This window comes from Lontra canadensis, unplaced genomic scaffold (genome assembly GCF_010015895.1).
Source record: "Lontra canadensis isolate GAN:19392208 unplaced genomic scaffold, GSC_riverotter_1.0 scaffold3, whole genome shotgun sequence".
NCBI lineage: Eukaryota > Metazoa > Chordata > Mammalia > Carnivora > Mustelidae > Lontra > Lontra canadensis.
Genome location: NW_022630997.1, coordinates 18,429,671 through 18,448,591, shown reverse-complemented (window position 1 = coordinate 18,448,591; position 18,921 = coordinate 18,429,671). Strand labels below are relative to the sequence as shown.

General features: G+C 53.1%; 1 protein-coding gene across 1 annotated transcript; it reads left to right on the top strand.

The window, feature by feature from the left end:
* The first annotated feature begins 15,786 nt into the window (after nucleotides 1-15,786).
* On the top strand, nucleotides 15,787-18,649 carry NKX2-3 (NK2 homeobox 3). Its single transcript, XM_032882570.1, has 2 exons — nucleotides 15,787-16,325; nucleotides 17,800-18,649. Exons 1-2 carry the CDS (start codon nucleotides 15,965-15,967, stop codon nucleotides 18,543-18,545), a joined length of 1,107 nt encoding a protein of 368 aa, XP_032738461.1. The 5' UTR covers nucleotides 15,787-15,964; the 3' UTR covers nucleotides 18,546-18,649.
* The last annotated feature ends 272 nt before the right edge of the window (nucleotides 18,650-18,921 follow it).

Here is an 18,921-nt window from a genome sequence, read left to right as displayed (position 1 = left end):
TTTATAGTATCTAGGACCAGGTCTGGTCCGTAGCATCCGCTGAGTGAGTGAAGGAATGAAAGCTCCAAAAATACCAACAGGGTAAGACTCTGTAAAGGAGCTCAGAACGCAGGAGCCCTGAAAGCACAAAGGAAGCCAGTGCAGAGAACTGATGGAGAAGATTATTAAGGACCACAGGGATGCAGCTTGCCGCTGACCATGAACTAACCACCAGCAAGTGTGAAGACTAAACTTGACATTTCACATAGTGGACTATACAGATCTACCTCCACCACTAGAAATGTGGCCTTTGGCAAGTTTCTATTCTAATGTGTAAAATACAGGATCAAGGTGGGGATGGGGAACAGTTAATATCCAACATTTTCCCAGAGCTTCTCCCAGCACACTGGAACCCTTCACCAAAAGGTCCTATTCCAGCCTCTTTCTCTGGTGGTCTCCCAAGCCCCAGCTTGCTATGCCCAGCACGTTGGTGTGTACCACTTCAAAGTCATCTCCATGGTAGAGCTTCTGCCCAGAATCCCCACTGTGCCACTCCACCTCTCAACTCTCCAAAGGGATCTTCCTTCCTTTCATCATCCAAGCAGCCAACCAAAGTGCTGATGTTCATCAGTGAAGTCCTGACATACTTTGCATGAAAATAATCCTTTGATTAATCCTTTGAATAATCCTTTGATTAGACCCACTTTTCTGGGTCTACCTAAATCTCAGAAGGGGACCCAGAATCTTCTAACACCCCCCAGAAGATTCTGTTGTAGGTGAGCCAAAGGCCACTTCTTGAGATGACATGGTCTGGATTTTGACCCTAGACAAGTGGTTCTTAACCTGGCAGTTTATGGATTCCCAAGAGACCTGAGGATAGAACTCAGGGGGTCCATGAACTTGGAAGTGGAAAAATACATCTTTATTTTTTATTAGTTCCAGCTGTAATTTAGCATTTCCTTTAGTTTTGAATGTAGATAACACACTCAGTAGTATTAGTAGTACCTGTGACTTTGGAACCAATAGAAATCCTTCATATTGTCACAGCATGTTCCTGCTGCTGCAGACACCTTGAATTCCACTTATATTCATCACTACTTTGAATTATGATTGTTGTTAGACTTGCCACTAGCTTCTGTTATTTAATCAATTAATAAAGCAGCACATATATTACTATAGCACTATTTAAAAAAAAAACATTTTGATAACTGGGGTCCCTGGGTGGCATAGTCTCTTGAGCATCTGACTTTTGGTTCTGGCTCTGGCCGTGATCTTGGGAACGTGAGATGGAGCTCTGGGCTCCATGCTTAGTGCGGAGTCTGCTTGAGACTCTCTCTCTCTCCCTTTGGCATTCCCCCCAGTTCTCTCTTTCTTTCTCCCTCTCTCTAAAATAAATAAATATATCTTTTTAAAAAAAGATTTTGACAGGAGTGCCTGGGTGGCTCAGTGGGTTAAAGTGTCTGCCTTCGGCTCAGGTCATGGTCTCAGGGTCCTGGGATGGAGCCCTGCCTGCATCCATCAGCTCTCTGCTCAGTGGGGAGCCTGCTTCTGCCTCTTCCTCTGTCTGCCTCTCTGCCTATGTATGATCTCTCTCTCTCTCTGCCAAATAAATAAAATCTTTTTTAAAAAGATCTTTTAAAAAATATTTTGATAACTGTACCTTAATACCATCATGTGTATTTTATTTTAAGCATTTAAAATATTATTCAGGGGGCGCCTGGGTGGCTCAGTGAGTTAAAGCCTCTGCCTTCAGCTCAGGTCATGATCCTAGAGTCCTGGGATTGAGCCCTGCATGGGCTCTCTGCTCAGCAGGGAGCCTGCTTCCTCCTCTCTCTCTCTCTCTCCCTACTCGTGTCTGTCAAAAAAATAAAGAAAATTTAAATAAATAAATAAAATATTATTCAGGAAGGGGGGGCATCTACAGGCTCCACCAGACCAATTTTTGTCAAAGTTGTCAAAGGGGTCCTTGGCATAGGAAAAAAAAATGGTTAAAAGACCATTTTGGATAGAGCCAGTTACACTAAGGGACCAAAACCAATTTCTGTCACCCTTCTGCTCCCTGCTTTTTCTCTATTGCCCCTTCCCAAGAGCCAACTCATTAGCCAGGTGGAGGACCTCACAAGAATTACTGAATTCTCAGGGCTAAAGAAGGAGCTGCCTCCCCGTAGGGACTACGTCCTGAAAGTGACCTTGGCAAAGCTTAGGGGAGTCTAGGTTCTACTGAAGCTTCCCTTGGCCTGGAGAACTTGTTTATCTCTTCGTTTTCTCAATCCATCAGAGCCACTTTTCCTAGTTCAAAATCCTCTGTTTTGTCAGTATAAATATTGACTTGAGGGGGTAAGAAAACCACTGTAGATGAACAGAAACTTCCCAGAACAGGTCATGAGATACTCATCAGAAAGAGAAATTCCAGCAGAGAAGGACCGTCTCCTGTGCTGTGTGCCAGCACCATCAACCTGACTTGATTTCATACACTGGCTGGCCCAAGAGTAAATAAGGAGGGTATTTCCTTTTGGAAAGAGAAGCAAAAACAAGACCATGCAAGCTGGTAAAATGAGTGCCCTAGGTCACAGGCTGTTTGGGCAGTGCCCACCAGTGTAACTGTCCTGTGTTTTATAGACTTCTAAGTAGCTGCTGAAAGCACTATCCAGTTTACAAATGAGGAAGGAGCCTGAAACACAAGCATTCTGGCCCCTGACTCTCTACGCTGGTTGCTCTCTAAGAGCTGCCTGGGACCTGCAGAGTTTATCTGTGCCTCCACCGCCAGAAAGGAATCGGCATTTCTGGGGTTGTGGCTTAAAGAAAATTAACGACTGGGCGCGTCCTGGGGACTCCCTACCCTTGAAGTCCTAACACCCAGGGCGGGATTTCTAGGTTGGAGGAATGCCCTACCTCCTGGCCTTGGTCAAGACTGGGATTTCTTAGAAGGTTGGGGGGCCAATCAGTGGCCATAAATCTTGGAGAACCTTCGCGGTTTTACAAGGGAGTTTGCGGGGGCTGCTCTTCTCCATCTCGCCCGCTATTTACAACGCCAAAATCTCCGTGTTAATGGACCTGGGATAATGGTGTTTACTTTACCGCGATAAAGCGCTCGGCTCCCTGAGGGAGCGGCTGTAAAATGTCCTGGAGGTAGAGGGGAAGGGGGGCGCCGTAAAAGCGGGCGCTGGAAGGAGCGAGGCACCGGCTTCTCTTCCAGGCGGGCTCTGCCCCTGCACCCGCTAGACCCGCCTGAGCAGCCCGGGCCTCGCGGGTGAGGAAGGTTCCCACATAAATCACCAGCGCCAGAGTCTCGGGAAAAGGCGCATTTTTCATTGCTGGCTGCAGGGCAACTCCCGACAGCGAACGAGAAACAGAAGTTCTCTTTAGATAAACCGTTTACCGGAGCGAGCGCCCTGGCAACGCGGCCCACAGAGCACAGGGCAACGTCGGGTCCTGGCGCTGCGCCCCCGCCAGCGGACTACCTTGCATAGGCCCCCAAGAAAACCCAGATCCTCCAAGGGCTGGCCACACGTCTTCCCAGCGGGGGAGAGAACGTGAGAGTCAAGAAGGAAGGAAAAGGAGAACTTCGGGGTCTGGGGAGACTGGAGAAGTGGTGCACCCGAAGACCTGAGAGGTCAACTGCGCATTTACCAGCTGTATGATCTTGAGCAAATGACTTCACTTCTCCGCACTCCGGAATCCTGCGTTATACAACGGATATAAGAAGTACTACCTTCCTAGTCTATGTCCAGAATTAAGAAATTATATCAAAAGCGATTTGTATAACCTATAAAACCAAAATGGTTAAGTGTCCATGAGTGAGCCTCGGGGGTTCTGAGAAGCCCCTGGAATTGTTGACAGAGAGCTGCATATGGCCATGAGCATTCTTGTGAGAAGGGGATCCACAGCTTACCTCAGGTCCCAAACAGGTGCTCCAACCCCAAAAGGCGAAGGACTAGCTCACCAGTCCTGGCGTGTACCGCACGTTAGGGTTCTAGTTCCACGCTGGCTGTGAGCCCTTGCCCAAATTACTTGAACCTCCTGTTTCCTCCTCTGTAAAATGGGATAATAGTTCCTAGGATCGTCGGGAGGATACAAATGCTTGGCAAGGTGTCTGGCACATAGTAAACGCTGATTAAATGTTAGATATTTTTACCCATCCACCCTGGCCCTGTAGTAAAGACGTTTGTTTGGCTCTGAAGCCGGGAATCCCAGGCCTGCTCTGTTCAACCTGAGGGCTACCAGAGCTTCAAAACCTTCCCCGGTCCTGAGTGCCAGCAAGCGTGCCACTTGCCGACTCTCGGACCGCGGCCCTTGCGCGGTGCGGGGTGGGGGCGCAGGCCGCGTTTTGCCCCAGAGTGCTCATTGGGCGTGCGGGTGCGCCCCTGGGGCCGGGTGCGGTGGAGCCTCTCGGGTTTGGGGAGCTGTGCGCTCGCTGGGCGGCCCGCTTTGAAGGCGGCTCTAACCCTGCCGGCCGCCAGGCGCCCGGGGCTCAGCCATAATCCGCATTTGGAGGCCGAAGCACTAAGCTGGCCGCCACCGACTGGGGGAATCAAAGCGGCCGCCGTCCTGGTAGCTCCAATTCTTGTTTACTTGTTGACGTGTACGCACCCAAGCGGGACGACCTCGAGTTTTGAATCAGCCTTGAGAGGAGAGAGCACCCTCCCCCGCCCCGCTTCCCCCCTGCTCTCCCCCTCCCCCCCCCCCCACACACACCCCGGGAGCAGGCACCTCCAGCCTCCACCCCACCGGAGGCCCAAGCTTCCTATCGCGAGCAGACACGTTTCCTTCCCTCCTAAGGTCAGAGGTCGAGCCCAGGAGGGGCCTGCTCCCTCTCCCCTCGCCGCCCACCCTGAGCTGCTGCCGGGCCGGAGCCCCGCTTCCAGCCGCGCCTTCTCCCCCACCCCCCTTCCAGCTCGCCATCCATTAGTGTAATCCGCTGTCCAAACACTGCGGCCCGGATGGCCAGACGTTGGTGTAAACAGAGCCGGGGGGGACAATTCAAACGATATAAATAAAATAACCATTAATAGCCAAAATTGTTCGATGAGCAGGAGGCCGAGCACCCCGGACTCCGGTCTCGCTCGGGTTTGTGTACACAGCGCGGACACCACGCATCTGTCAGGTAAACGGGAGGTCCTTGTCCCCGCCGAAATCTAAATCCAGCGCAGGTGAGGTCCCCGCAGGCGCGTCAGTGGCCACCCGGCTCCTGACACGCATAGGCCTCCACACGCACGCGGCTTGGGACAGACGCACACGCCCCGAGCGCAGTGTCGCTGGGGGTCGAGGTAACGTAACCGCCAGAGCCCGGCCCCAAACACAGCGCGACCGGGGTTATCCGGCTCTTCTCCAATAATTCGCACGCCTAAGTGTCCATCCAGGGCCCCCAGGCGCCACCCGGCCCCATCCGCGGCCTCGGTGCGCTCGGGGACGCAGAGCTCACAGCCAGAGACGGAAAGAGTCAGCCTCCACTAGCCCCGGGGTCAATAATAATAAACTAACATTTATTGAGCTGGGCACCCCGCTAAGTGCTTCACAGAGATAATGTCCTCTAATCCTCAGAGCGACCTACGAGGTAGGTACTCCTAATATTCCCAGTTCTCCAAGTCGGGAAAGCAGAGCTTGGCGTTCAGTTCACCCAGAGACAGAGTGGAGACAGGATTTGAACCCACCACTCTTCTCCCGGAAGCGTCCCGTGCACACCCGAGAGGCACGCGTTTGCGCAGATTCCGACGTGCCTGGCTCCAGCGTGCCCCCGGCCCCGCCGGGACGCGGTGATTTTCCAGTGGGAAGTTGCTACTTCTGCAGAGGGCGTGGGCAGAGTGGTCTGAGATGTCGGGACAGAGAAGGAAGGGAGACGCCTGGAAAGCCAGGTAGCCTGTTCTGGGAGCCCAGAAGTTGATGGCTCCAAACTCCCAGAGGACCAGGATGCCTGGGCCAGGCTGGGAGGAACTGCTCCCAGACCAGGACCTCCAGGCTAGGGAGTCAGCTCAAGCAGAAGTTCTGCTTGGAGCCAGGAGGCCTCAAAGTCCAGGTTCCTAGAGCTGGGCTGGAGTAGGGCCTTCGCTCCAGCCCACCCAAGCCTTGGAGTCTCAGAATGGCATCTAGCTCACAGGCCTGGCAGGCTGGCATCCACCTCTTACCAGCTCTGTGACCTTGGGCGAGTCATTTCATCTTTGTGAACCTCAATTTCCATGGTTCTAAAATGAGGGGGAGAAATAGTAGTATCTGCCCTGTGGGGATCTTGTAACAATAGGAAAGAGATCACACACGTGGAATGCTTTGTTCATGTGCAGGAGTTTATCATCATGATTAATATTAACTGCATGCCCGGTGCCTCAGAAGGCAGAGCAGAGGCTCGCTCAGCCCCTCTTCTTTTTGAAAAGAAAGCAAACAAGGATAGAGATGGGGAGAAATGAAGCAGCTCTGAGGGGGTGCTGATAGGGAGAAGAGGAGAGGGGGCTCCACGCAGCTCAGCCCCATCGCCAAGACGTGCTTATCTTCAAGGCAGCTTCCATTCAGTCCCAGGGCCTGGGGGCTGGGGTTGACTGCTTGGGCCTTGGGAAGATTTGTGCTGGGGGTGGGCGGTCCACTACCCACAGCAGGAATTCACAAAAGCAAAGAGAACAGTGCCTGGGCAAGCAGTCCCTGCCTGGTGCACAGCCTGGTGACGCTGGGGCTGCCCAGGGAAGGGAGAGGAACAAAGAGAGGGAGCTCGGTGTGAAAGGCAAGGAACTTAACCTTAGGCAAGTTAGTAGCCTTACCTCTTAAGAGCCTCAGTTTCCTACACTCCATATATAAAACAGTGACATTAACGGGGCCATAGACAAGACCTGTTGCAAGAAGCAGAAACAATAACCAGGATGGACACTTAGAAGAGTTTACAACAAGCCTGGTGCCAGTCTCCCCTCTTCATACCCACGACTCTCCCAGCCCTGCCAAGGCAGCTTGCCTGCAGTCTGACAGTTTATGTGTGAGTGTGGAGGCTCTTAATCACTGACCCTTACTGTGTGCTTGTAGGAAAGCCCTGAACAGTAGCCGATGTTGTCTACAGGACCGCTGCTTATGAGCAGGTTATTGCTGTTACTGTACACAGCAGTATTCTTCTACAGTTACTGCTGCCCCCTCCCAATCCCGAGAGGTAGCAGTCATTAAGTCTTCTGCACAGAGGAGGAAACAGGCTCAGAGAGGATAAGGGACTTGATTGAAGTCACACAGCAGATCTGGGACAGAGTGAAAAGATTAGAAACCAAGCGATTTCCAAGGCCAGATGGTTCTCCCATCCCAAAAGGGAAAAGGAGAGAAGCAGGAGTGCAGGGCATTGGGTTGAGGCCCGGTGGGAGAGGGACGCCCACCCCCCACTGGGGTAGGACCAGGGCAGCTGATTTATTTACATTCCTGTGTGGACACCAATTGGCCAGATCTTTATCTAAACATGATAACAATGACAAGAGTCTTTGGGGATTTGTTTACCGCTGCTAAAAATGATGCATTTGTGGGAGCGGGAAGCTCAGTCTGGGTGTGGGATTTCTTCGCTGCAGCTCTAGAGGGGGAGGAGGGGGAGCAGGGAGGCTAAGAAGAGGCTGTTGCTTCCAAGAGTATATGCTAAAACTCCAGTGATTAAGAGAACTGGTCTCCTTGTTTGGGGACAAACACACACATACACACACACACACACACATACACACAGACACACAAAATTTGATTGATAGTTTAATAATGCTTCCCTCCCACCCCAAGTAAGAAAAAGGAGTGCCTGGGAATCCAACTCCCTGATCTCTGCTCAGTGGAGAGGTTCAGAGCCTCCCTCCTTGAGTTAACAATCACCCCGTGTGTCACCCTTGGCATTTACATGTGCTCAGAGCTCTCTAAGTGCTTTCCTTCCATCATTTCTTTAATCCTACTGCAGGCCTATAAAGTCCAAACCATTATTACCTCTTTTTGTAGGTGAGAAAACAGCTGCTTAGCAAGGTTGAGGGACTGGTTCAAGGTTACAAGATGACGAAATGACAGGACAGGGCTCCAAACTTCAGGGTCACTGCTTTGGCTCAAGACAGACACAGGAGGTGCGATCATGGTTTAGAGAAAACCACGTCCCCCCCCCTACCCTGCACCCCAAGCCCAGCTCTCCCTGCAGAAGACCCGTGTCCTAGGCACCATCTCTTACCCACGCATGCTTGTGAGGTTTGCATGCCTCCTATTACAATGGGGGAGGAGCATGTAAAGTTTTTAAAAGTCTAAATTACAGAATAATTTCAGTGTGGTTTTATTACTTTCATGAACACACACAGTCATTACAACTCTAGCAATAGAAACTGTGCCCTCTTCTCTGCTGTGGTGGTCCCTGTGGGGCTGCTTAGTACAAGCCTAATTGTAATGATCCCATAAATTGTCTGTATAGAAATACTGTGTCTCATAGTCATGGAAGCTAGTTTTATTCTTGGACCATATAAACATTTCTCTCCAAACTTCATGTCGCTACCGGCAATCACATTATTGTGATGGGGAAAAAAGAAGCGAGAGGGAGAGATTCAGAATGAGTGTCAGTCCAGCCCCCCTGTTTTGCCCACATTCTGAAAGAGCAGAGCCCTAATGTAGACTCTACATGGATGGGCACAGTCCTGAAAGCCTCCTTTCCCATGCCCATCCACACGTGCACACACTGATGTGTTCACACAAGAAAGCACGTTCCTTTTCATCTAAGGAGAAACACAATTCCATCGAAACATACATGTCAGGACTGTGTCCATCTGTTGGAAACCCGTATTTATCAGAGTGATGCAACTATCATCGACCTCAGAAATGTGCTTGCAGATGGAACGGAAGAGGGTAGAGGTGGCCAGCTGTCTCCTACGCAGCTGGGGAGCCTGACTCACAGGGGAGAAGGCCCCAGACCCTGTCAGTGGCCCCACTGGCCCCATACCCAGGAAGAGGATAAGAGATTATAGGTGGGCTGAGAACCCGCTACAGAGTGTTCAGTCCTTGCTGCTGCTGGCCGGGTTGAGCCAGGATCCGAGGCTCCTCTCCCAGATTTGGCTCCTGCATTTTAAGGCAGTCCCTGAAACACATCCCAGCTGGGGTGATCTGAAGGTGCCTAATCTAAAGTGGGGCTGGCAAGAAAGAAACAGGAGGAAAGAACAGTTCAGTTGGATAGCGCTCCTGTGTGGTGGTGGGGGGCGGTTGGAGGGGGCCAGCCCTGATCTGGGAGCCCCGATCTGTGCTCTCAAAGGATGTCTGGGGCCCAGGCCTTACTGTTGCCTTCAGCTCTGCTGTGATCCTCTCCAGACCGCCACAATAGTAGGAAACGGAGGCCTGGCAGGATCTGCCTGGAGCGGGGATTTCCATGGGGAGCGTGGCCCAGCCCTGCCACCTGGAGCCCCACAGACCCTCTGCAGAGGTTGCTCAGGGTTGGGGAGCTGGAGCAGGGTGCAAGGAGTGTTCTTGTCACAAACTTAAAAGTGCTTGGGCATCTTCAGGTGCAGCTCTGAGGTGGACTATGAGAGGCAGAGTGGGAGAGGGGAGAGGGCTCTGGGGCTCAGGAAAGAGGCCATGCTCAACTAGTCTGACCCCCATCCTGTGCAGCCCTCAGGTGTATATATCAAACACCTGCTAGGGCCAGGGACAAAAATGCATGAAGTCTTCAGAGTGGAGGGAGGGTGGGGGCGTCATGAGACAAGATAGGGGGAAAGGAAGAGATAGTGAAAAAATAAGAGTGGAAAAGGTAGGGAGGAGTGGATACAGAGTGAGAAAGGAGGCCCAGGATGAGAGGAGGAAGAGGTGAGGGAGAAAGGCGGAGTGAGGAAGGGAAGGGGTAAAGGAATTAGAGTTGGGCCAGTGCAAGAGAAAGGAGCCCAAAGGGAAAAGGGTTGGCTGCAAGGGGTGAGAGGCAGACTGCTACGAATGTTTTGGGGTCCCAGGCTCCGAGGTGCTGCGGGGTTTCTGGATCTTGGGGTGCCAGGAGCCTCAAGAGGTAAGAAGGTATTTCTCTTCACTTGGGAGGAGTGCAGAGAGTTTGAGAGGAGTTCCAGAACCTACAGGCACTTCCAAAGACAGAGGTGAGACCAAGCCTGCGTCTCCCAGGGGTGCTCCTCTTCAAGGTCCTGGGCTCTTGGCCCGCAGCCAGAGAGAAGTGAACCCCGGGGCAAAGCCCAGCACTCTGGACCCCAACCTGCATGGACAAAGTGCTGGGGCTTGACGACAGGGCACCCAGGTGGAGTGAGGCCTGACAACCTTACAGGTCCCCACAGGCTTGCTGCTGCTGCTAAACTCTTGACCTCCGACCTGACACACCAGAGTCTGCACAGGGCAAAACTGTGAAATTCAGAGGCCAAGAGTTGTGGACCTGGGCCCGGCTCCTCAGGCGAGTAGTGCTAGTGCCTTCGGTCCCTGTGGCTGTGTGCCCTGATGCACTGTGGCTGCCTGGGGGGCCTTGGTCCTTTCCGGGTTGGGTCCTTGGCTGGTTCTGGTTCCGAGCAAGGCCAGCATCTGCCCCCCCAACCCCGCCCTGCAACATTCCTGCAGAGTCAGACAAGCTGGAACTCTCACCAGAGCAGTGGGAATTGTTGGGTAACCCCCCCACCTTCAAGAAACCAAGGGCAAGTGGGCAACTAGGCCAGCAGACCTGGATGCCCACTGATGGGGCAAAGCTTCCCCATGGATCTTGGGAATTGCTCTCCCCAGTGTGGACCAAAGACCCGAAGACCGGGACCTCCAGGTTGGACACACTGAAGACGGGATAAGACTTCTCTTAAGCCACAAGAATGTGGCAAATGTTTCTTTCCAAATGAGAAAAATCTTTTTCCTTCTCAAATGATTTTAAGTTATTTACTCTAAGTGACCTCCAGTGAGATCCGTGTAAAGATTTCTATGTCCTAGGAAGCCAGAGTCCGTGGCTTTGTGGTTGAGAGCAGACAGGACTGTGAAGATTGCACTGGAAAGAGTTACGAAGAACCTCTGCTTCTTGGAACTTGATAACCACATTCCCCCGCCCATCCACCCTTACTGCTCAGAGATCTGCACAGAGCAAGCAGGCGCTCTGGTTTAAAAAAAATTAATCTGCCAAAGACTGCAGCCGCTCTTCTGAAGTCAGATTATATTTTAAAAGGTCTATAGACATTGAAACTTTGCTACAGGAAGTTAAACTCACGCTAAAAAAAAAAAAAATAAAAGTTAAGGAATGCATCTAGAATTCCAGTTTAATCCCCAAGTTAAAACTGTTCCCGCGCCCTCCCAAATAGCACACACAGATAGTACAAATAAGTGTCTGCATAGGCATCCTTCATATACGTATTCTTGTTTTTAAAAAATAGTGAATTTTCATTCGACGAAGTTAGGCTTTCTTGTGTGTTTTATCAGCAGAATAGGACTGGTTTTGTTGACAAAGTCTGTATTTACATTGTATTTACATTATCTTGAAATTTTTTTGGAGTGGGGGAGATACACGCAAGATAGATACAGAAGGTACTCTTCTTGAGAAATCGAAACTCGCTTCCTCAGTAAGGGCCTGCAATATACAAAGAACTACTTGCATTATTGAACTTGGACTGATTTTCTCCAAGGGAAGGGAAGTGGTGGGTTATTTAGAAAACTCCATTCCAAATACAATCTGGGAGAAATCTAACATTTATACAAACACATGCCAAAAAAAAAAAAAGCAAAAATGCTCAAAACTCCATTTTAAAATCTCTCTTACAAAATTATCAAAACTTGGAAAAAATTCTTCTCAAGGAATTAGATTATTTTAATGCTTTCTGGAACTGACCTACTTACTTGCCATTTCTTTAAAAGTAGAAAAAGTATTTACCCTTCTCATAAAATACTATTGCCTCTAGATAGCTCAAAAAATTTGGAGAGCTTTCCAATATCCTTCAACTAAAAAGCAAACCAAAACATGGACTTATACACCACCACCACCAACAAGAAAATAACAAGAACCTATTTAGTTCTACTGCCAAATAAGAAATATGTCTTTTTTTTTTTGTAAGATGCCATTGAATGGCATTTCTAGAAGAGCAGTAAAAAAATGGAACATCCAATGAAACAAATTTACCTGCAATGTTCTATAGTTTTGGCTAGCTGTGTTCATTGCGGGATTTTTTCTCTACTTCGATAGACAATTACTTCTGACTGTGGTGCTACATTTAGTTTAGAAGCCATGATAACTTATGACTCTTTTTTTGTGTGTGAGCGTGGTTACACAATTAAATGGTCATTTGAATTGTTGGAGGGTAATAACATAAGCAGTGGCACGTATAACGAAAATTATCTGTCTGCTTGTATTTCTACGTGTATTAATTAAGCAGTTTTTGCGTAGAGAAAAGTAACTTATGGGAACACATCATAGTTTTCAAAGAATAATCACATTTTAATTTGATAATGTATTGCAATGGTTAGCATGGGGCTTTTCTCCAAAAAAGATATAATGTTATGTATGTATCGCTTATGCCTCTAGGCAACATCTCCCCCTCATAGAATTTGCCATCATTTTACTATGATCTTTACGGGAGGAGGGGATTTGCATAAACGTGTACCGCGACAAAATCCTACCTATGGAGGCAGATACACTCGATTAAAATAACATCAAACACTTCCTTGGTTGCAGCGATATCTACTTTATCTGACAGTAATTAGCTAAACTGACTGGAACGAAAACCTATTATTAGTGGAGCACAACTCCAGGATTTCAAAGATCCTCTTTTCAGACAAGAGAATGCAAATGCCCCAGAACGCGATCGTAACTAGATACACGTTGAGACCAGATTCCACATTCTGATTAGCGGCTCCCGAGAACCCGGCTGCTGCAGTGTCACTAGCGCTGGACATTGTCCTCCGGGACACCGGAGCGCAGCTGGCCGGGCACACTCTCACGGCTGTCCAGGCTGCGCGCGGCAAAGGCAGGCTGCCTCGGTGCGATTGACCTGGTGGGCATCCTTGGTAAGAAACTTCGGGGCAGCCGAACCAAGACGGACCCTAGGGAACCTGAACAACCAGGAGGAGGGTGGCTGGAGGCGACTAAAGCCCCAGCTCGGGTCACAAGGCCAAGATCAGCTCTAGGTAGTAGGCAGAAGTCTCCTACCCACTAGATCGGCCCTGAGCAGGGTTAGGGGTGTGAAGAGAAAGGGGGGGGCCAGGGCACGCTAGGCCCTTGTGCTGCCCATGCTCTGGACCCTCACGGGCCTCCAGCCACTGGGGCCTGAGCTACCCCCCTGGACGGGGGCTGCCAAGGAGCAACCCGATCAGAAGCTGCAGAAGAGAACCTCTCAAGCCCAGCAGAGGGTACCCGGCAGGGTAGTGGTGGCAGTGGGTTTGGGGGAGAGCGGACAGTGAGGGCCTGGGACTAGGGAGCAGATAGCCTTCTTCGTACTCAGTCTGGAGGCAACCCCTGCGCTCCTGGCAGCAGCGGCGGCGGGTGCGTACTCCCAGCGCCCCTGGCCACGGGTCCTAAGATAAACCCCATTTTAGGGATGGACCTAGAGAAGGCCTAAGAACGAAGTGCTGCAGAGAACCAAGAGAATGTAGCAGAGAGAAACGCAACCTTCTGTTGGAAACTGGGGGAAGGGAGTTTCCGTAGCTTTTGTCCTTTACCATTTTTTTCTCTTAAAATCACTCAAAACAACGAACAAAAAGAACACCACCCAAAGAGGTGGAAGAAATTGAGAACCAGAAACATTCTCCAAGATGGTCTAGCTCAGGAGGGATGGGAATAGAGGAGTGGGGAAGGAGGGCAGCTTCCTTCTTTTAGGCTCGCCTGCCAAAGCGACGCACACCCACTAGGACCCTCACCCCACAGGACCGCGCACTCACCCCCACCTCACTCTGGATCTTTTGCGCCCGAGGGGTTGCGATCCGCAGCAAAACCAGGCGCCGCCTTCTCTCTGCAGCCCCTGGCCTGGTTTAGAGACGTCGGCCCCGCCTGGGACGTCAATAGTCTCAATGCCGAGAAGACAGGCACCCAGGCCCCTGCGGCTGAAGAATGGGTGTACCAGCGCAAGGCCCTGCCCACAGAGGGTCTCCCCCACCGCCCGCCGGTCGCCGCCGCCCTAAGTACTCCCGGGTGCACGTGGCCCGCGCCGCATCCCAGCTCCCCGGGCGGCCTCAGAGGCTGAGTCCCCGCACCATTTCCGCTCCCTCCTGAACAGCCCCGCCTCTCTCCCCTCCCGCCTTTTTCTCCTTGGTCTTGGGCACCCACAACTCCCAACGGCCGTGGGGCCCTCAGGGCAGTTCTCCACTTGCCCCCACTCCATCCCGTGGGTGCCATGCCCGGAGGCATTGTCCACCAGTCCCTGCACCTTCTACCCTCCCCTGCCGGCTGAGGCCGGTCTCCCCCAGCTCCACCATCCCGGCCGCCAAAAAATGCTTGGGGCGGCCAGGGGCGGATGTCGGGCGCCTGGATTAGGCTGGAACCGGTCTCTGTATTTTTCAAGGCCAATGTTGCGCCTCGGTCTTTCTGTGGGCCCCACAGTAGTGACCGCTGCTCCTCAGTAGGCAAAGCGTGGTGGTGGCGAACGCCTACTGTGGGGAAGATGAACCCCAGCAATGCCCAGTTCCCAGAACGTCAGGGGACCCCACAGCTTCGCCCAGAAAACACCTGGGGGCCGCATGAGGGCGCCACGTATGGGCTGGAGAAATTAGAAATACACCTCAGAGGGTAAAAGCCTAGATCCAGGACCCGGGTCTCAATATGCAGAGAAGGCCTCCCCTGTGGCAGATACCGCTCTCAAGGCCATACGAGGCCACCCGATGTGTGCAGCACTCCAGCCACTCCATCACCGATGCAGTCACCAAACACTGATGCAGAATGGTGGACTTGCGGTGTACTGAGCACCTAACAAGTGTGGGGCCCGGCGCTAAGCTCCCGGCATGTTTTGTCCTTTATCCCTGGCAACAACCCCTGAAGAAGTATTGGGCTCCTTTTTGTAGACAAAGAAACTGCGGCTTAGAAACACCCCAGGCAACACATCGACTAGGTCAGGATTGGAACCAAGACCTGTCTACCAACCAAGGTCAGTAACAACTCCGTCCTCCTGTCTCTCACATACCTGCTTAGTGGGCAGCTGCAAGAGCTACTAGGACAAAGACAACCGGGACCCTGCCCCTCCCCGGGGTGGGGGCATAGTTTACCCCGGGCGACTAGGCCAGCAATATCTAGTACTAGGTGGGAAGTGATAAGTGACACGAATGTCCTTTACTAACATGCGCTGCAAGGTCAGATGCGGGAGAGACGACTTCCGGCTAGACGATCAGGGAGCGCTTCCTTTTGGAGGTGGTACTTGAGCAGAGCCTTGGAGAACAGCTTTCCACTCATGGAGACAAGGGCAGGCAAGGCATTCCAAGTGGAGGGAAGAGCTTGAGCAAAGTGAACAAGTCGGGAACAGACACGTTGCCCATCCATTGGTATACAAAACATTCCGTCTTCTTGGGAATCCAGAGGCCGGTATTTACAGGCCAGGACGTTTTCTTGCCCTGCAGCAGCTGGAAAAACCACGCTCCTGGGCCATCCTTCCTGGCAGTTGGCTCGTGGACAAGAAGCCTCCCAGAACTGGCCCTGGCCAGGAAGATACGGCCAGGCAGGGAGGGAATCGGTAGTTCGGGGACCCGGGGCAGTGCAGCCTCGCCCACAACGACTTGGACTTCGCGACTCTATACTAGTCCTTTATTTCTGGTAGCGCCGCAGCACCCCACTCAGTGGATGTGGGGGGCGTGGTCCACATGAGCCGGAACCAATAGGGAGGGAGGCCGAGGCGAGAGGCCCGCCCCCGACGTGACGCACGACCCCCGGACACAGGCTTCGCAGCCCCGGCCCCAGTCCCTGCAGTGGCTGTAACAAAACCCAGACCCCCAGGTCCCGGCCAATGGAGGCGATTTAGACTGGAGCCGGACCGCGTCTGTCAAAAGCCCGACTCGGCAGCAGCGGCAGAGTCCAGAAGGAGAGCTGGAGCCGCAGCGCTGCTTCCCCGCCCCCGCCGGGATTTATTGAGTATTTGGACTGGACAATTAAGTGGCCCTGATGATGTTACCAAGCCCGGTCACCTCCACCCCTTTCTCAGTCAAAGACATTTTGAATCTGGAGCAGCAGCAGCAACAGCACTTCCACGGCGCGCACTTACAGGCGGACTTGGAGCACCACTTTCACTCGGCGCCGTGCATGCTGGCCGCCACCGAAGGGACGCAATTTTCTGACGGAGGAGAGGAAGACGAGGAAGAAGAGGGCGAGAAACTGTCCTATTTGAACTCACTAGCCACAGCCGACGGCCACGGGGGTTCGGGGCTCTGTCCGCAGAGCTATGTCCACACAGTCCTGCGAGACTCGTGTAGCGGGCCTAAGGAACATGAAGAGGAGCCCGAGGTCGTGAGGGACCGGAGCCAAAGTGAGTAGAGGGGGAAAGAGAACGCACCCGCACATCTGGAGCAATGGCGGAGCGCCCGCAAACAGCCCACAAACCTTGCCAGCACTGCTTCCCGCCCCCTTAACCTTTGGCTGGGGTCATGCCTCACCCTGGTCCACGACAGCTCCGCAAAGCACAGGTGCCTGCGAGGGAGCCGGGGCGGAGGGAGAAGGAAGAGGTGACCCCGACAACTACTCCTCCCGGAGTGGAGAGGCGATGCAAGCCCCCAAAAGAAGGGAAAGTAGTTCTTGCTGCCCTGACGCTGATAAGCAACACGGGCTCAGCTGCTGGATTCTGACAACTCACAGCATTTTTGTTCCTCCCAAGACTTAGACAAGAGCTCAAATCTCTTCCTCTTTGACCCTAGGTTGAGACGAGGTCTTTGAGGCCAGACAGCCGTCCCCTCTTCTTCAAAAAGATGATCTAGGCAGGTTGTGTTGGCAGGGCGCAGGAACCTTGCTAGAGACAAGCTGGGTGGTTTCCTCACTTCTCTGCTTGGAGTTCAGTGTCCCTGGCACCCACAGCACCGGCAGAAAGGGAGGGGATGGTCGGAGAGTGCGTGGGAACACAGTCCATTAGGCGCGTGCATAGCGTTCACACCCCCGAGGCACTGGCCTTTTTTGAAAATTCATAATGTTATGCTTTGTGTGAAAAACGCGCGGAACCTAGTCCTAGATCCCAGCCGCTCATGGGAGGTGAATTGGTAGGGAGATCGGACAGCTGAATAAAACCCCTAAGGAAGTGTTTGTTTCTGAGGGGAGAATCGAAGAATCTCTTCCCCAAGAGGAGGCTTGATGTGGCAGCAGCCAAGGCCTAGACTCCCGACACTTCGCCTGGGCCTAAAATCGACACGAAACGGTCTAAATCAGTCAATCAAATTTCTTTTTCTCTTTAAGATAATACAGACATCGTCACGCATTAAGCAGGAGGTCTGTTGTCTTTTAAAAGCCAAAAAAAAAAAAAAACGTTCCTAAGCAATGCAGGAGGGTCACACTCAAGCATTTCCAAAACATAAAGATTTATTCACGCAACTCACGCATACGGGCCCCCAACTACCAATATGCTTCACACCTTCCGCTATCCGTAACAGAGTGGAAAGCAGATGAGTTTGCAAACACTCTAGTTACTATGTAGTTACAAACTTTCATCCTGAGAATCGTCATTAGCACGCCGAGCCCAACATTTACTACTCTCTTTCTCACAGATGCTCAAATTCTAAGCAAACCCGCACTAACTATCCCTCCCCGTGGAACGTGCTTCTGCCCACTAAGGGCGTTTTGAGGGTACTGGGGCTGTCGCAAGGCCCCATGGCGCCAGAAACCGCAAACTTTCCAGAAAGCCCAGGCATTTACTACCGCATGCTCCGCGCTGCCACCAAAAGGGCCACAGCGGTCTGGGACAGGAGCCGCGGTAAGGCGGGGAACTGCTAAGGGACGCTGTTGTGCTTCTTCCGCAGAAAGCTGCCAGCTGAAGAAGCCTCTGGAGGCGGCCGGAGACTGTAAGGCGGCGGAGGAGAGCGACAGGCCCAAGCCGCGCAGCCGCCGGAAGCCCCGGGTCCTCTTCTCGCAAGCCCAGGTCTTCGAGCTGGAACGCAGGTTCAAGCAGCAGCGGTACCTGTCCGCGCCCGAGCGCGAGCACCTCGCCAGCAGCCTGAAGCTCACGTCCACGCAGGTGAAGATCTGGTTCCAGAATCGCAGGTACAAGTGCAAGAGGCAGCGGCAGGACAAGTCCCTGGAGCTGGGCGCGCACGCGCCCCCGCCGCCGCCGCGCCGCGTGGCCGTGCCGGTGCTGGTGCGGGACGGCAAGCCGTGCGTCACGCCGGGTGCGCAAGCCTACGGCGCGCCCTACAGCGTAGGTGCAGGCGCCTACTCCTACAACAGCTTCCCCGCCTACGGCTATGGGAACTCGGCCGCAGCCGCCGCCGCCGCTGCTGCCGCCGCCGCCGCCGCCGCGGCCTACAGCGGCAGCTACGGCTGTGCGTACCCGGCGGGCGGCGGCGGCGGCGGCAGCGGGGGCGGCGGGGCTACCGCGGCGGCCGCGGCCATGCAGCCCGCCTGCAGCGCGGCCGGAGGCGGCCCCTTTGTGAACGTGAGCAACCTGGGCGGCTTCGCCGGCGGTGGCGGCGCGCAGCCCTTGCACCAGGGTGCCGCGGCCGGGGCTGCGTGCGCGCAGGGCACCTTGCAGGGCATCCGGGCCTGGTAGGGACGCGGCGGCTCACGCGGCGGGCGCCCCACTGCAGCCTGGCACCGCGGGACTGAAGCGCGAGAAAGGCTGGAACCCAGGGCCAGGTCTTCTCGTTAAAAAAACAAAACAAAACAAAACAAAACAAAAACACAACCCCCTACCCCCCAATACACATGTTTCGCTCCCCAGGGCCCCGGAACCCAGCTCTGGCGAAGCCTGGGGAAGGGGGCTGCGGGACGACGAGGAGGACCGGGACCGGTCGCAGAGACTGTCTCAGAGGCAGAAACTCCGGCTGGGTGCCGGGGAAGGACAATGGCCCGGACTCGCCCCGAAGAGGGTGAGAGAGGCTGGGACTCTGGCTGCCTCTTGCTTCTTCCAGAGCAAGAAGGCCGTC

Excerpts from the sequence above, each read along its gene's own strand:
- NKX2-3 (XM_032882570.1), top strand. The coding sequence starts at position 15,965 with ATGATGTTACCAAGCCCGGTCACCTCCACCCCTTTCTCAGTCAAAGAC. Across the intron at positions 16,326-17,799 it reads CGTGAGGGACCGGAGCCAAA|AAAGCTGCCAGCTGAAGAAG; the intron begins GTGAGTAGAGGG and ends CTTCTTCCGCAG.